The sequence below is a fragment of the Styela clava genome, chromosome 5, assembly GCF_964204865.1.
Source record: "Styela clava chromosome 5, kaStyClav1.hap1.2, whole genome shotgun sequence".
NCBI lineage: Eukaryota > Metazoa > Chordata > Ascidiacea > Stolidobranchia > Styelidae > Styela > Styela clava.
The window spans coordinates 13055244-13073041 of NC_135254.1; the positions used below are offsets into that span (position 1 = coordinate 13055244).

The following is a 17798-nucleotide window of genomic DNA, read 5'->3' on the forward strand; positions in this document are numbered from 1 at the left end:
CCATAAGTAGCTATTTGTAAGATCCCGTACGCTTGATGAGTAGCGATGGCGGAATCGAGTCTGGATTCGATTATAAAATCGATTCTACGCGGAATCGACTGGAATCGAATCCGATGTATTGCTTGCATTACTTAGCATTCTTATTGATGAGCAAGTAACTTCATTAGTCACTATCAGTTGCAAATTCCTTTGTTGAAAGTTGTGCTTGTTATTCCTCGGGTATTCAATCACCTAACTATTATAGTTAATGATTTTATTACATAACAAACTGCGACGCTAGGTGTATCTAAAATCAAGCGTGTACCTATTTTTCCAAATTTTTTTCAGGGCGCTTAAGCGCGCTCCCAAGTCCAGTCTTGACGTCGCGGCCTTTTTCTGGCCCGGGAATATCTATCTGCTTCGAATTTTGGCCTGCGGTCAATCAACTTTGGGAACCCCTGCTATAAAACAATAGGCTAAGCGCCAGGTTCGAATACGTTCTTATTGGCGCACTGTCATTAAATGATTGTAATTACGTCTGTCTAACATTGTCACAGGGCATACCTTTTCTCAGCCTAGAGTTGCTTACTTGCTTGTTTGACGTTCTTTATCAACTTGAATTTTATTTATATATATTTTTGCTGTTCGGTGCGCGGCCAGTAATTCAGTTTGACAATCTTTATTTGGTTATTTCAAGTCGATCTAGTTTTATTTTACATTGCTATTAAAATATCATGTCCGAGTATATAAATTCTGCTTTATTAGAAATATCTCATCAATCTCGTAATATAATTCACATTAATCGGTGCTTCTTTTTTTAACCAAGCCAAACGCAAAAATTACCAGAAAGAAGTTTGTCCATCGACAGGCAAACATTATGCTGAGAAGGTGGGGCTCATATGATTGAGAAAACGAGTTCATTCCGTGTTCCGCCAAGCGAGATTTCACGACAGCTGAATGACGTACTCGGTGAATTTTGTTCATTTATATCAAAATTAAACGGTCATGTATAACAGTTGACAATGCTCATTATAATTAGAGGGAAATCTCAAAGAAGTTGTTTACCAAATCGTCAAAACAACATTTAAAAATAAAAATACTTTTTCGCCCAAAATGGGGGAAATAAATCAAGAATGAGATAATTGTGACGATGCCACACCGTCTTTTTTATTGCTCTAGTGCTAGTGTATTTTTGTCAGTCACATAAGAGAGATATAAAGTTGAGTTGATGACGTTTATATGAGGATGATTCGTCCATATTCTTGTTACGTCTTTTTACTGAAATACAAATAACACTGGAATTGTTAGAATTTAACTAAATTTGTATACAAGTTTGCTGAAAAAAAGTCGCGAGTCGTGGATGATTTCAAGGATTACCGATTATTTATGTACTGTATATAACTGTGTTTTTCGTATGAATTCGAGGTCCAAAGGTATTGAAGAGGAAAGAAGAGTCGTGAGCTATCACTGGCACGACACGCTACATGTGAATCATTTCAAATATACGAGTAGAATACCAGTTGAAATTGAATATAAGAAATCTATTTGAAATGCATATTACATTAACAATACCAGAGAAGCAGCAAGGCATGAGCTATACATTTAGTGATATCTATAGATTAGAAACTGATTAATCAAAACCGATACCTAAATTTGTCGTGAGCATTAACTTTTTAACAGATAAAAATTTACTCCCCAGTGTAGTGAGTGCAAATCATTTTTGACATGAAATATGATCATAATATGAAAGATCTTAAAAATCATCCGATACAATAAAATGAATTTCGAACCTCACGCACATTGGTTTCATTATGCTTCAGTTTTTGATTGAATCCAAGGAACGTATCTTGCAACATTTGTGTAATATCCCGGAAAGTCCGAGCCACATGTAAATCCAAAGCTTACTATTCCTACTTGAACCCAGCATGAACCTTCAGCCTCAACATTTTTCACCTGGAATGTAGGAAGTACACATTGTACTTTAATATTAGGGGTTTTGGTATTTGTCGATGTTTCTGATATGCTCTTTAAAATTACTAATATCACGGATGTTTCTCCCATCTCCGATTTTCTTGTTCATTGGACATGAAGTGCATGGATTGCTGTGTTGTTGTTGTTAGTCTTGTTGTTGGGACGTATTTTTGTTAGATGAAAGATCGTTTTTATCCGCAAATGATGGACCAATCAGTTACAATTTCTCAATACTTGAAGATACAAGACGTCGACAGAAGGCTATTAATTCTATTTTTACTTAACTTTGGGACCTCTGGTGAGATCCCATAGTTCGCCACAATTTGGATGCTTTATTTTAATTAACAGGAAATTTTTTTTATCCCGTCATTAGTCTATATTTTATTTTGCTCAGCGAACTCGGTGCTACGCCTTACCAATTGTCGAGTCATGTATGTCAGCCCCAAATGTCAAAGTTTATAGAGTTCGAGCAAACCAACACAATAATATGGGCATATCGATGGGTAGTCTGCTTATAACACATTGGGTAAAAATTCCACCGATGCGATAATACTGCCTTACTTATCAGAATTGGCAATGGTAAATCATGGGAGAATATTTTCGGGTTCGAGAACTGTTAGTTGATCTTCATTGAATGATTAGATTGATACACTACCAAGTATATTCAATCCGTTTGCACCCTTGTTCGGTCTTTGTAATTTAAAAATAAATTGATTACCTCTCTCACTACTGGGTTCCCGGTATCTCCTGCACAAGCATTAATCATTTTATTTGGATCTCCAGATTTGCAACAAAACATATTGTCTGAAAATATGAGAGTATCCAAGCTTTCTGTACGTCTAATTTTCTCTGTCACTCGTTCACAGCTAAAGAATATGAAATCCGCAGTGAATGAGGAAATTACGTTTTTTAAGATTCAGATTCAGATATTTTATTTCGTCGTGCATGAAACATTGTCAACAAATAATAATAAATTTAAATAAATCAAAAATACACAATGTTTCGCAATTGACGAGGAGTCGCGAAAGACTATTAAGTCATCGTGTCAGCGACACCTATATGCTGGATTACAGCAACAGATATAGCAAAAGACTTGGGTTTATCACGTACAATACGGTACTAAAAAGCATAGAAACAACAACAACGGATGATAAATAAAATACGGAAATATGAAGAGCCATGAGGACTTTAATTAAGGAAACCGGTACCGCTTGACGAGCGCAAGGGCGCCATCAAGCGAATGCGATATACCTCAATGTACACAATTAAACGAGAATAACGCTTATTAACATGACTAAGCACTTTGAAAACTGGATCGGCGTGCCCAGCAACGTTAATTTCAATTTGACAGAACTTTACTGGCTTAATGAACTGATGCATGCTGAAGCATGCATTTCTTTCACATTTAGGTTATATGATAAAAAGTTGTCGAAAGTGAAAAACAGAACTTGGCACATACAGAGTAAATGATATAAATCATATAAATCATTTAAATCATATAACGTACGTTTGTCGTCTTTCGATTTGAAGTAAAGCTTGTCGAAGATTTCTGGATGGGTTAAACGTATGACTGATATTCATATGTCCGAATCCGGTTAAGACAACTTTTGCGTCATTGCCAAGGAGTTGTTTCTCTGTTAAATAAAATAAGTCAAAGTTTATGCATTCATCCGTTAGTATTTTGTTTGTCAGATTTTCTGAATACGCGAAGTATCTTTCTTTTATATATATTTTATTCCAAATATTTCTTTTTTGTGCAATGTAATCCATGTTCACAAATTTGAAAATTTGCTTAGAAAACTTTTTCAACAAGAGCTGCATTCGTCCGTTTATTGAAGCCTTAAATTGGATATGGCTTGATCAAAATTCTGTTACCTCACGATAATGTAAAGTGCCAAACCTTCTATCCGACATTTCTCTGATTCGCTCATTCCTTCTTTTATCAATGATATTCCATTATCATCCACCAATTGCTCTGCTGTCAAGCAAGTCCCAGTGCAAGGCAGACATACGGGACGAATGTAGTATCCAAATGTTAGTTGGTCAGCCCCAATGGCTTGCATGTTTGAATCAAACTCAGGCCCAAGTTTTATCTATAAAGTGAAATATTTCAAATATCAAAACACTTTGTGGAGAATAAGATTGCAATAAATATGTGGAAGGCCGACCTTGAAAACATTCCATACAAGTTCCAGATTCAACTTATTGAACAATACCATTTTTGGGAGGCAGTTATAATTCTTATTCGACAAAACTTATAATTTATTGATTTCTTTAGGTTTAGAATTTTCACTGTTTCGAAATATTTTGCTACAGTATGATTTCATAAATGTTTTTTTCTTGTCTGAAAGTTAAACTCTTACCAAAGCAATGTCGTGTTCGAAATTATTACCCTCTTCATTTGAATATTGTTCGTGTGGAATGTAGTCTCCGATTGAATACATTTTGATGGTAGATGTGACTTTTTCATTGCGAAAGGTAGGTCGAGTGAATATCCCTGAATAATTATTATTGGTTTATTTCGGAAAACATTAAATGGAAAAGGGAAAACTTAAATAGAATCTTATGAAACCCTCGTTAATGATCAAAGTGAAAATTCCACCATCTCTGCTCGAAGTAAAATATCGGCAGAGAAGTGAAAAACAAACAAGAATTCAATGCTAAAAATAGGGATACGAACGTCGCGGTGCCGGTATGGCAAGGCCTAGGCCCTAGGGTTAAACACATAGTTTACTGAAACTATCAGCGGGCAAGCATGACACGCACAATTCGTTGTCAGATTTTGAAAAAAAGTGTAATTTAATAAAACATAAAAAATTTAGATGAAATATGCATTAAGGATGAAAGTGTGTGTATGTGATGTGACTATGTATTTCAATGAAGCTATCGCTCTCTAGCCGCTTTAACCATCTTAAAGCATTGAAATTTGAATTGAAACGCGCGAGTTTTCCTTAGAACAACCATCACCCTAACAACAACAGCAATTTATCACTGCAATCCATACGTGAAAAATAGTAGATATAGTATAGCTAACTGACTTCCTTCATTTGGATAACTTATCAAACAGCATCTAATAACTGGACTATGTTTGCTTAAAAGACATTTTCATTATCGGGAACGAAGTGGGCCTAGGAAACATGTTGCTAAATTATTATTTTTTTTATCTTGTTGCGGCTGCAATTTTTTAAGTGATATTGAAACGAGTAGTTGACACTAATAAACTACTAAACATATACCTTCTTCTATGCTGTAGGCCTGTATGAAAATGCAACTATTTTCTCAAATGCTATTACTTTTATATTTTAAGGAATTTGTCATGAGATTTAGGGTTCTCGGTATTTTACCGGAACTGTAGAGGATTCAAAAAATATTACACCTCGTCGATTTCCTGCCGATGGATTTTGCGAGCTCGCGCTCCCTCCAAGGTCATATGGTCACGTGTGAAGATATAAATATATATGTGGAATCGAATTCATATATTACTGCGTTGATTTCGTGTTTATTTGGTTTTGTTTTCCATATCATGAATAACGAAGGACGAGAATTACCATTAGACATATTTGTGTATTTTTGTCTGCATATGTATTTATCAAGTAATTTTTTCTCTGACCGATGGACATTACTGATCTCTCGAAAAAAAAAATTGTTTTACTTATATCACCTTCGTGCACGCAATATCACAGCTTACAGGTATATAATCTTACCCACAGACACCACAAATTGCTCCAACCACCCATTGTACATCGATTTAGTATCAAATATATGAGCTGCCGTTAATATCCATTTTTTATTCAAAATTGAACCTCCTCCTCTCAGATGATTCGTCCCTAAAGTCTAAAATTAATGTCAAAATTATCAAGATATTTGAACTCTGTGAGCCGGTTTTCCGGCTTGCCCGAGAACGCTCTCTCCCCCTACAAGCCGAATTTCCGGCTTGCGCCTCGTGTAAAAAGCAAAGAACTTTATAAATGCAAAGAACTCTTGATGTTTAGGAACCAAAATGAGTATTCAAATAGGTTTCATACTGCATGAAAGTCGGTCATCGGGGCTATTAAAGTGCGTATGAAATTAAGTGAAAGCAAATTTGAAATACCAAAAAAGTTCCGATTTCTTAAAGAAATAACCTAATGTGTAATATATATACAACAACGACGACAATAAATATAGAGAATTTGAGTATCTTTCTGTGGACACTTTCGTAATGGTTTTATGTTAAGCAATTCAAATTTTATAGGCAAATATATTTAACATAAACCAGATAATAGTGGTTTATTATTAAATAACAGAATAATTAAAAGATGAAACCATAATGGATGTCCTATCAGTTTGTACGACTTGATATAATTCATAAGATCGTAGGAGTTACAGTGTGCTGGCATGAAAATATGCTAAAGTCGTTCAATCTTCTTCCAAAAAATAAAGATTTCCTTAGTGCCTGTCAGTCGGGGAATCCCGATAAGTTATCTGGTGGGTTCGATTAGAGATGTTGCCATGTACTATTTGTGATCGTCTCATATAACTTTTATGTCTCTTGGAATTTTATATGTGGTTCAGCTGCCAAAGCCATGCTCATTCATATTAAAAGTGTTCTAAAAACGTAATTTCCTTAATTAAAAAATAAAGTTAGATATTGAACCTCGGGTGTCGCTGCTCGATAACCATTCCTGGTTCCCCGCGACTTCCCTTCCCCAGTAAAAATGTGTTTTCAGTTTTGTATTTTGTTAATTTCGTATGTTATTTCTTACTGAATGGGAAAAAATAAACTTGACTATGACTATGCCTGGCGAATCTTACAGCGGAAATTCCTTTTAAAAATCATACTGTACAGTGTACAGTTTCATATAAAGCGGTACCGAGATTACAACTTATTGGTACCTCGATAATTGAATAAGACCGAAACATGTGTAATACATTTCAGGTGCGTTTCTGGCCTCAGTATGACTCCTGAATCAGACGCTTCCAAATTTGATGGATTCAGACAGTGAACGATGAAGTTCGAGATCTTTACTTGCTCCGGCTAATATTTCATACAATCTTATATTCTGATCTTTTGAGCAATGAAATACTCACTTTTCATTGATATTTGAACAAAAAATTGGCGATCAAACGAACCATTCTCCAGGAAAAAGTTTCTAGTCTTGTTAGACCATTACAGTATTCATTTTACGCATCCGGTGTTTCAATGTTGACAGGATAAAAAGGATTAAAGTTTTTCGAAACTCTTCGACTGATGTCACGATTAGAACGTGATCACACGCTAATTGTTACCCTACGCAACGTAATTGTTACCCTACGCAATTTGCGACGCAATACGTCTCGATGGTACGTAGCAACATTTTCGTGACGCTAGTCATGTGATCGGCATTTGCGTATAGCTACGTAATCAGTGCGTCATGGCCACTCATCGAACTTCATCATCCGACACAAGAATGCACAATTGCATATTTCGCTATAATTTTTGTTATACAATAGTCAAGAAAATGATTCAAGTATCAGCGAAAAGCATATAGGAAGCTCTATGTGAGCAGGTAAAATTGGTAAAACCAAAAACGACATTTGGGGGCCATAACTCACTTACAAACAGAAAAAAAACATATTTAGACTAAAAATAATTCCTCACTTTTTGACAAACTTTATTTCCAAATTTAGCATTTTATCCCACTGCACGATAAAATTTGCTTTCGTTTAAGATGTCTGTCAATACCCTACCCATAATTGTTGAAAAGTTATAAACGTTCAAAATAACCAATATTTTAAACTATTTTATCGTCCTATACCGATAAGGCGCCGCGAGATTTCAGGTTGAAAAAGTAATTTCGCTCAGAGAAGTCAGGGTTGAAATAGTTAATTAAACAAAACTGATTGCTATCTGGTAATTATCGGTTGGCAGGAAACATTACACATATAAAAACATTCGGTTGGCAAGAAACATTATTTAAATTGAAGCTTCCCTACCAACCACGAGCGGTTGGAAATTATGATGAGAACAACAATAAAAAAAAATTTACGCAAAATAAAATATTACAATCCCATCAATGAATAGTAATGTTTATATGCATGATGAAATTATGATAATCAGTGTTTGAATAATATAAAATAGACTAGATTCAAATATTCATCGACTTCAAGTCACCATGGATATATTTGATCAAAGTAAATATTTAAAGTGGAATATGTGGAATGCCTGAAATATATATCCCATAAAATATAGTCATCGGTCATTTTAGTAATAATTTCGCATCAACTGCTATTGGCATTTCGATAATTTGCACTAATTTTTTAAAAATATATTTGTGTTTTACCATCTCTGGTGTTCGTGCTTTTCTTGTAATTAAAACTTGCCAGGGCCAAGCATTTTCAGCTGCGTCTTCTCCACCTATTGATCTACGTAATCTGGTTTGTTGTTTTATGCTTCCGACATCACCAGCTTGGCCACATTTCGCAAAATCTGTAAAATCCAAAAGTTGTATTTCTCCGGATGTAAATGATATAATAAAAGATCGAAACGGCTCTATTTCAATAGCCTTTATTATACCAAGTTTTTAGTAAAACTTCGATGGAACTGGAACTCGGCTTCGAAAATTTTCACGACGAAGTACAATTGAACATTATTTCAAACAATTACCTTGAAATTTAATCATAGAATTTTTTGTGATAGTTGTGTGTGTTGAGTTGTATAATTTCCAAACCATAAAATGTTTTGTATGGACTTGAATGTTGATGACACAGTTTTTTTTCTTACTATTCGGAAAATCACTGGCTACAACAATGAGTAATTCTTACCAAATTTTAAATCGGTAATTCTATCGAGGTAACTCTGAATTTGATAAAAATCTTCTATATAAATGTAGTTTTCTCCATCTTTCGATGAGAGTCCAACCAATTCTTTTAGATTGGCACCTTCTTGACAATGCCTACAAGCTGTTATGCTGTAAAACTTAACAAACGAAAGGCAATTATACTAAAAATCTAGTTGGATGAAGAAGAAATTTGAATACGATGAAAAGTGAATCATATAACATTTTCGGTGTTCATGAATATTATTTCCTGATCCGACGGTCTTTGTATTTCTAAACGGGTATGTCACAATGTAACTATATTGCTGAAAGTAATTAGGGCGGATGAACTAGAATTAAATTATAGTAATATGTTTCGAGGTAATTTTAAAAGGCTACTGTCACCTTTGTTCCTGCTGAAATATTAGTTACATCTGCACAATGTTTCGTAGCCTATATTACCAGACTCATAGAAATTCGGGGTACCACAAGTTAATTTATTTTGTCGAAATTGCCATTTTATTCGGATATTTCGGTTTATTTTATGAGCCTGAGTATTGTAGGACTTCAATAAAGTCAGTAAAACAACTACGAAATATCGCATACCTCAATATTCGGACTGAATTGAGCTTCTATTCGTTTTCTCATTATTATGGGATCAATTCCGTCAGTATGTTCTCCTGTAAAAGTATTAAACAGAATATGCTTGCATTTATTGCGAATTATTTTCAACGTAAAGCTGCAAATTTTTTTATAGATGCAAAAAATCATTACTTATTTCGCCATCTGATTCAATCTTTTTTTTTTGTTTTTGATAAACTATCTTGTCGACAAAATATAATATGATAAAATGGCCAATGTTGTTGTTAAACTTGGGGTTTGCTAGTAAAGCGAGCTGCTAATGCCTATTTGTCATGATGGCTTTCCCTCATAGAAAAATATTCTTTTACCATCAGTGAAAATGAAGCATTGTCTTTTATTATTTGCATTTTTCGGTTGAATATTCATTCGTTCAATCACATTTTCAAGTTGTAACAAGGCATTTGCAGTTGCTGTTCCAGATCCTGTTATTTCCACGTAATGATGTCTGCTGAGGACTGGAAGTTCAAAATATTATATTTTATTACATTGACGACTTTCAACTTTTTTTTTAACTGTGCACTTGCAGCAGAAATGAGACCACGTAAAATGGGTCAAGTGCAGTCTTCGGTTTTCTAACTTTTTTGTTGTACATCACATTATTAAGGTATAAATTTCCCCGCGACGCAAACTAACTATAAAGTTGACACATGGTTGGGTATAGAGGAAGAAGGTACATTTTCCAAGTTGATATACTGGTATAGTATTTGACAACAGCTATTATTATATAGCTTGCAAACGAACGCTTGTGCTAAAAAAAATTTTTCCACGCACTTTTGTGCCTCGATATTAGTCGATATGCGCTAGAAAGATTCCCGACAACTATGGTGTCGGTATGGTTATTTTACAATGTCACGTTATGTTGTACGTGCTAATCGGCGAGAGTATCAAAAAAATAAGGGAGATTTACAACTTAAGTTTAGTTCATATATACGCACAAAACGAAACGTTCACGACACAATTCGACACCTCTTTAATGGCCCATCAGTTTGCGACACGCAATTTAGGAACGTCTGTTCTAGTGAAATTTGCTAACGCATTAGGGAATTTTGTCTTAAACATTGAAAATATGAATTTGAAGCTATAGATAAATAAAATAAACGCCTCTGAACAGTCCCAATCAATTGACCATATCAACAAATGATTTCATACTGTACCTCCCACGTAGATTTGGTCCAAAATTAATAATATCTGCTTTATACTTTTCGGACTAGTCGAACTTTCAGAAATATCCAGGATCGTAAGATATTCCGATGCAAAAACCATTATTCCGAACTGTAAAGTCCTCTTAAATCCTTTCATCTAAATACAAATTCAGTGAAAAACATGATAGTTGACCTTGGTCTTGGAAATGTAAAAAAAAGAATGAATCACTTTTTACAGGAGTATCTCAATATTATTTAAGTTAATATTTGAGGAAATCAAATATTAGAGTTAGTTGAAAATAAAATATCCTCATTCAAAAATAGTCATTATTACCGCACTTGTTTTTGGTGAGTAACTATACCAAAGCTCGGTTTTGTTTATATAAATTAGCAACAATACATTGCAGTCTAACACATTAAATATCAGCCATGAGTTCCTAATTAAATTTGAATGGAAAACTTTTCTAATTTGTTTAGATAAAATAAACTGATACGGTAGTTTTAAAATATATTTTACTTCAATTTACCCGTTGAACAAGTCGCTTTGCAAATTCTATTCCGTTTTTGAAATCTTTTGGTCGTCTCAAAACGCTTTCTGAGATCTCGAACATGAGATAAATCTCTTTCCCATCAATTGCATCTGCGCTGATGGGCGGGCCAAAATTACGACGTCGATTTCGAAGAGCTAAAACAATAAAATTCTGGTAATTAAAAATTTCTACATCAATTATTTTCCAAATAATAAAATATTATACTATAAAAAAGCTAAATTTAATAATTTTTGAAGTGGCATATAAAATTATTTTAGTTACCACAATCTCATGTCTAGATTTGAAATTGGGCATCGAAAGTATTGAGAAATTGGAACGATTGATGCAAAGGTTTCCTGAACACCTCGACAAGAGTTGGCAACAAGATTAAATTCCACTCTCATCTTGTGTGGTTTCTGAGACACAGGAAAAGTTTGGATAAGCTCTTATACGCAAAATTTCCAACCCCGAAGTAGTCAAAATTCTCCAATGTTAGAAGCTGTTCTTTTATTACTGAACTAATATTATTAACGCGATACACCATCTAAAGCCTAAACCATGAAGATACACTTGAAAATATTGAAAATTTGCATTTCTGCTATGACAAATTGACGACTCCGTAAAGGGTATTGTTGTAATGCAATCTATTGTCAGAGTAATTTAGTCTGTTGAACAAACATGATCCGCAAATTCTTGTGTATCTTTTTGTGAATTTGTGTGAATACATGATTTCTTCACAAGTTTTGAAGCAACCACATTAACTACTATACGTATTGTCGCGGACTGATAATTCATGTACTGAGTGCTTGTTAGTCAGAGGAAGCATATTACAACTCAGCCCGTCAAGTTTCCAGATATTACCAACTTGTTCTAACAAAATAATGTATATATAATAATTTGTTATTTATTCAACTTAATGCACCGTTTTAGTCCCATTTATTGTTCTATGTGATTATGCTCCATTATAATCCTGGCATGGCAGACTATCCTAAACACAAGCACGCAACATGCAAATGCAAATATACGTTTGAAATATTAATTCTCATTTTAATTGGGGGTCGATTTCTGCGGGATTGACTTTCGTAAATTTGAGTCTTGCAAATCGATTTTATGTGAACGGTAGAATAAGCAAACACCATATAGAGTAATCATTTTATCAGTGGCAATTTTTAATTGAGAAAAACAATAATTGCACCGCAATTTGAATATATCAATCTGCAAATACAATAACGTTTTATGTAAAATAAAACAGGCTGAAAAGTAATTCACACGTCTTTTGAAGATGTTTTACTGGTCGTCAAATTAATTATAACAAGAACACATCATATCACAGTTATGAACAATTCAAATTTAGCTATTTATCCGATTGTATCAACTCCTGCATGTTTTACGTTGTTGTTCCGACAAATTATTATTAGAAATCTACGCTTACGTGAATAAAACACATTGAGAAATACCACATCGAATGATGTCTAAAATGCGTACCAATACATTGTGTGGTGTGAGTTGACCACTTTTCATTATTGAGACATTTTGGAGGTTTGCCCGTGAGCAAGAATCCTTCTTCGCATGTGTATTCAACCACGTCATTCATATGCGCCACGTCATTCATATTCGGAATCTTCCAAATTGAAACTGGCAACATTTTTCCTTTGTACGGTCTCAAAAATCGATAGTGTGTTGAATAAATTACATCTGGGATGGGACCCTGACATGTAATTTCTAATAAAAATAAAGAGAACGGTGTTGAAGTGACAGAAGCAATAGTTGCAGAAGCATTAGAAGCATCAAGAACATTGATAGAATATGGACAAACAGTAGTTAGTAAAATATGGTATACGTGCTTCTGTGAAAGCAGTAATACAATGAAATAAAAAGAGTCGAATTGACGAGCGAGATGTTCATGTTGTTATGCCATACATGATTTTTCCCTCATTGTAAACATGAGTGCTATAAGGCAGTGGTCGGCAACCTTTTTCAAGTGGCGGACCGGTGAAGCCTGACAAAAATTTTGGCGGACCATTTTTATACAAACGAACTTAGATACAGTTATAAGCATATGGAATAAATTATACGAGTTACGTAAAATTTATTTGGCATATTCAAAAACAAAAGTGATGCTATTCAATCGAGATCTGCATTTGTTTGCTGCCCATTAACCTTTTTTCCAATTTGGAGACATGGTCGGTAGTGATACACATAATATGTGCTTATGTCCAGCCTAATTCCGTATTTCGTCGCTGACAAGACTATCTCACCGTTCAACGAAGTTTCTAAGAATTCATTGCCTCACTTAAGAGCTTAGTATGACAAAGGAGGCAAACTGGAAATTTCGTTGCTGTCACGTACGGTTACAAATCCAACAGCCACGTTGTTAGCGAGAATCATTTTGTTTAAGACATCTTATTTGGACTGATGTGGAACTTTCTCACGCAGAGGTAAAATCGATGCAGCATTATTGCAATATATTGACGTGAAAATTATTTGTAAAGACAGACATGCTGCTCACATGCGTTGTGTTTGTCTACTTTGCTATTGTGTGATGTTTTTAGTTGTAGGGTTTGTGGTTGTTAGATTGCAGAGGTGTTATTTTGGCCTTGTGAATTTTTGTGTCACCCTTCTGCGGACCGATAGTAACCTTTCCGCGGACCGGCAATGGGCCGGGGCCCGGTGGTTGCCGACCACTGCTATAAAGTATACACCTTTGTACATATTATATCAAATAAGAAAAGAAAATAGCATTATTAACTGTTCCATTTTTATTACACCATAATGTATAAGACGGATGTACCTACGCACTCCGGAAGCTCATTGCTCCAACGGCGATGCCCACTGCATCTCGGTAGAGGGCCAACCAAACGTCGTCCAGGTTCGCATGTGTAGGTTATCATGTCCCACAAGTAGTAAGGAGGCCTTACTCGATCAACAATCTCCAAACGCTTAAATCCGTTCCTGTCAAAAACTGTTCGTCTGATATTCCGGTAAACAGCGTGTTCAACGGTTGGTGGTTCATCTTTACATATTGATTCTACAATACAACATCTAAACTTTACAAAGTAATAACTGACATTGTTTTCAAGTTTAAAATGTTTGGATCTAATTAAATAATTGTATGTCCACGAGAATCCCGTGGGACACGTAATCACGTATGATTCAGGGTGCTTTGATAGTTAAACATTTTGTTATGGACTTCGTGTCCATATATTTGAGCATAGCTCTATTGCTGGTTATAAAAAGCAAAATATATTCAGCTTCAACAATGTACTTTTTGTAGGGGCTGATGGACACATGTATAAAAGTTCTGAATTTAAAGTTGACGAAGTAAATAAAATTGTTGTTTTTCGTGTCTATGCGTACATGTAGTCCTATTTAGCAGGCGCTAAAACTAAATTTAACAATTTTTGTTGAATTGTATTCCAATGGGATGGGACAGAAAGATATGTGCCATGGTCAGGCCTGACAATTGCACAGTACAAAAACTTACTAACGTTACGGGTCCAACTATATATATATAATCTTCAAGTATAATCTATTGAGAAACAACATATTGACCTTGACAAAAGATTCTGGACGTGGAAGAAAGTTTTACAGGGTGAGGCAAAATATCTTTCACATAATAAATTCTCACTTCACAATGCTGTTGCAGGTATTCACTTAGTTTAAGTAAATTTAAATCAATTCAAACTTCTTTGAACAAGTGATTTATTTTACTTCAGATCGTTATGCGCAGATGCTGCAAAACTTTATGATGCCAAAACTCAAGAATCTTAGAAAACATGCAACGGTATGCTTTCAATAAGATGGAGATGGAAAATCAATGGATGTTTTGCGAGGACAGTTTCCAACACATTCGATTTATTTTCACGGCGATATGGGATGGCCATTAACCTTGTGGATTATTTTCGGTTGGGTGTATTTTACGAGGGATGTGTAACAGCACCGACCAACAACCTCTAATCGACTGAAAGCTACCATTTGTAAAACAAAAAATAGTTTTTAGGGGAACTGACTCAGCGGGTGGTGAAAAACTTTAGAAGACGCTTACATCAATGTATTGTAGCTGGAGAGACTATGTTGAAGACTTTGTTTTTATGAAGAAGTTTACACAAAAGGGTTTTTCTTGTTTATTTTTTTGAATAATGAAATGTGGAAGGTTTTTGCTTCTACCTGTACCAACAAATATGAAAATATCATCATAACAGCTTGAGCAAAATTTTAAGAAAACTAAACAAAAAAATTCTCCACAAGCTTTTATGATGATATTTTTATAATTGTTGGTAATTAGTTTTTATCTTATAATGATTTTAATTTCCTACTAGGATTGATGCAACTCTTTCCACACTCATCATCGCATACACATTGCTTCAATTGACCTTTGCATTGTCGAGTCGATCCACAACCTTGCTTGCATATATATCCGTTTGCAAACCACCAACGATAATTTTTTTCGCACGTGGACCCTGATATATTTAAAAAATATAATAGTATTATATTACCAATCTCCAATATATTATATTGGTTAACTAATGTAGCACTGTCTGTTACGTTAATGATCATAGCTGTGTTGGAAAACCAGAAATCTGATTTCGCGGTAAAACAAAATTATGTTTGAGGTTAGAGGTTACAAAAACTCGATTTAAAAAATCACTATTATAATGCAAAATGAAAAAATATTGATTTGCCATAGTAACAATTCGATTCATCTTCTCCGCTGCGGCAGTCTGCTACTCCATTGCAAAGTCTAGCTCTTGATATGCAAACTCCGTCCGAGCATGTATATCTTCCTGGACCGTCGCACAATGATGCTTGGCATGACCCTGTGTAAAAAGTATATTGCAATAAAAGAATATTAAGTTAGAGCTTGGATGCTTTGTGGGAATCGTAGACTCGATATTTATTTTCAATGTTGTGGAGTTGGGGGTGACTATTTGAAATATTTATAAACCATTGCTTTCACCATTACTATAGTGACCTAATAAAAAATACACACTACGGGCATATTTGGTTTCAGAATAGATCAGCTGTAAATACCGGACATGTTGTCAACGACTATGAACTGACACTTAATTATACTCTTTCTACTATATTGCTGAGGGTTTCATAGTAATTTTATGCTGTGTTCTAGCTTTATAATCATGCGAAGACAGCCTTTAATGTTACTGAATTGAATAATTCTCAAGCAATGTTCAAAATGTCCTGAACGAATCAAGGTCAGCGAATATTTGCACATTAGTTCCAAGTTTTATTGCAATGATCCTGATCTATAATCTAACGTATTTAAATCAAAGGAAATCGATAAGGATTGCACTTACCGTGCTCAAAAAGGAGAACGACAAAAAGTAGGCTAAATAATATTGTTAACATTTTAGTGTAAGTAGCCAAATATCAATCAAGTATACTGAAATGCTGGTATAAATAAATCAAATTAAAAAAAATATATACAGGATATTAACTCATTCCAAACTTTCAAAAATCCGTATTACAAGGGTATGACCTCCCAATTGAGTAGAGCAATTGAATTTTTTTACACTTGAACTCACATTTTAGTGCATGATTGTATCCCTAAGTTTAGAGAAACTAGAAATTTTTGCACAAAAGTTATGTTCTCTCCAGAATCTAGTCTAGAATATGTTTCAAATCATCTTCTAGGTCAGTGGTTCCCAAACTGTGGGTCGCGTGAAGATTTTCCGGGGTCGCCTAATTTGTGTCAAACATATCACATCAAACATATTCACATAAGTGAATATAGGATTTGAATGTTCGGCTCTCGGCAGGTATCGTAAAAAAACTAACGGATTTTTCAGAAATAACCCGACCATTTATTGTCTTATCTACTCCAAAATTGCTCAGTAAAACTTTTATGTGGTACCGGTACCCAACCTCTCTAGCTGGTCGGCAGGTACCGGTATCAGTAAATGTAATTGAGTGACAGTGATACGAGTGCCAATAATATTTCCTTTTAATAGCTTTTTTGATCATGTTACATCCGAATAAGTATAGTTGACCGGATAAGTAGTTGATCGGATTTTTTGCCAGGCTGCGAGAAATTATGTCGGTTTGTTATTTTGTACCAGTGTAGTCGCTTGGTTATCGAATATACGAAGCATAGTTGCTTTATTTGGCGATTGGCCTTTATTTAGGTGTTCGACAAGTATGCTATTGATTGCCAGGCGGTGTCTTGGCCGGGTAATTACACTTAAGGTTTCGATCAGTTGCGAAAACGCTTTGTTAATTCGCGCACGTGTATAAAATCTACGACTACGAGTAAAATAAAAGTGAATTTTTGTATTGCAATATTACGTATTTAGACGTTTCATATATAGTTTCAAAGCGTTCCGAGCGGTCAAACACAAAACCACAAGTTCTAGCATAATGAAAGGCACTCAAAAGATGCGATTCCGTACACGTTTTTTTCCTATTTTACTTTAAAAATAATAATGGAGCAATCTATAATATGTTAATATCGAACTAAAAATAATGAAGACACTGTTAGTATATACCAAATAAGATTTTAACTTTATGTATAGTTAGAATCAATCTCACTATTTCCGTACGCTCACTAAGTATCGTACGCTTCCTTACAATGTACAACATTTTATTAAGTTCGTCTATGTTTCGCCAAAGAACCGTTATAATTCAGATCTAAGAGATTTTTACATCGTGGTATTCATACGATGCCATGTGTTATCAATTCTTCTGAAGTTTCTCCGTTTTTCCGGCGCATTGTCGGACTAGTTCATATATTTTTTTGGCCAATG

At 34.6% G+C, this 17798-nt stretch overlaps 1 protein-coding gene across 2 annotated transcripts; it reads right to left on the minus strand.

Moving 5' to 3' along the window:
• Positions 1-989: 989 nt before the first annotated feature.
• LOC120344863 (complement factor B-like) lies at positions 990-16448 on the minus strand. Of its 2 annotated transcripts, none has more exons than XM_039414184.2 (18): positions 16353-16448; positions 15723-15857; positions 15357-15500; positions 13832-14068; positions 12526-12762; positions 11038-11195; positions 10523-10667; positions 9677-9823; positions 9333-9406; positions 8734-8887; positions 8253-8398; positions 5655-5784; positions 4314-4447; positions 3851-4043; positions 3458-3584; positions 2669-2816; positions 1779-1932; positions 990-1257 (listed from the first exon to the last, which is right to left on the minus strand). In XM_039414184.2, the coding sequence occupies exons 1-17, from the start codon at positions 16402-16404 to the stop codon at positions 1789-1791; spliced, it is 2505 nt and encodes an 834-aa protein (XP_039270118.2). In that variant the 5' UTR covers positions 16405-16448; the 3' UTR covers positions 990-1257; positions 1779-1788. The 2 variants fall into 2 exon arrangements, with proteins under 2 accessions (XP_039270118.2, XP_077969385.1); XM_078113259.1 differs by having other exon boundaries at positions 1770-1932.
• Between the last annotated feature and the right edge of the window lie 1350 nt (positions 16449-17798).

Coding starts and splice junctions, on each gene's coding strand:
- LOC120344863 (XM_039414184.2), bottom strand. CDS start 16,404: ATGTTAACAATATTATTTAGCCTACTTTTTGTCGTTCTCCTTTTTGAG. Junction 3,585..3,850: donor AGAGAAATGTCGGATAGAAG/GTTTGGCACTTT, acceptor TTTATTTAACAG/AGAAACAACTCCTTGGCAAT. Junction 2,817..3,457: donor CAAATCGAAAGACGACAAAC/GTACGTTATATG, acceptor CATATTCTTTAG/CTGTGAACGAGTGACAGAGA.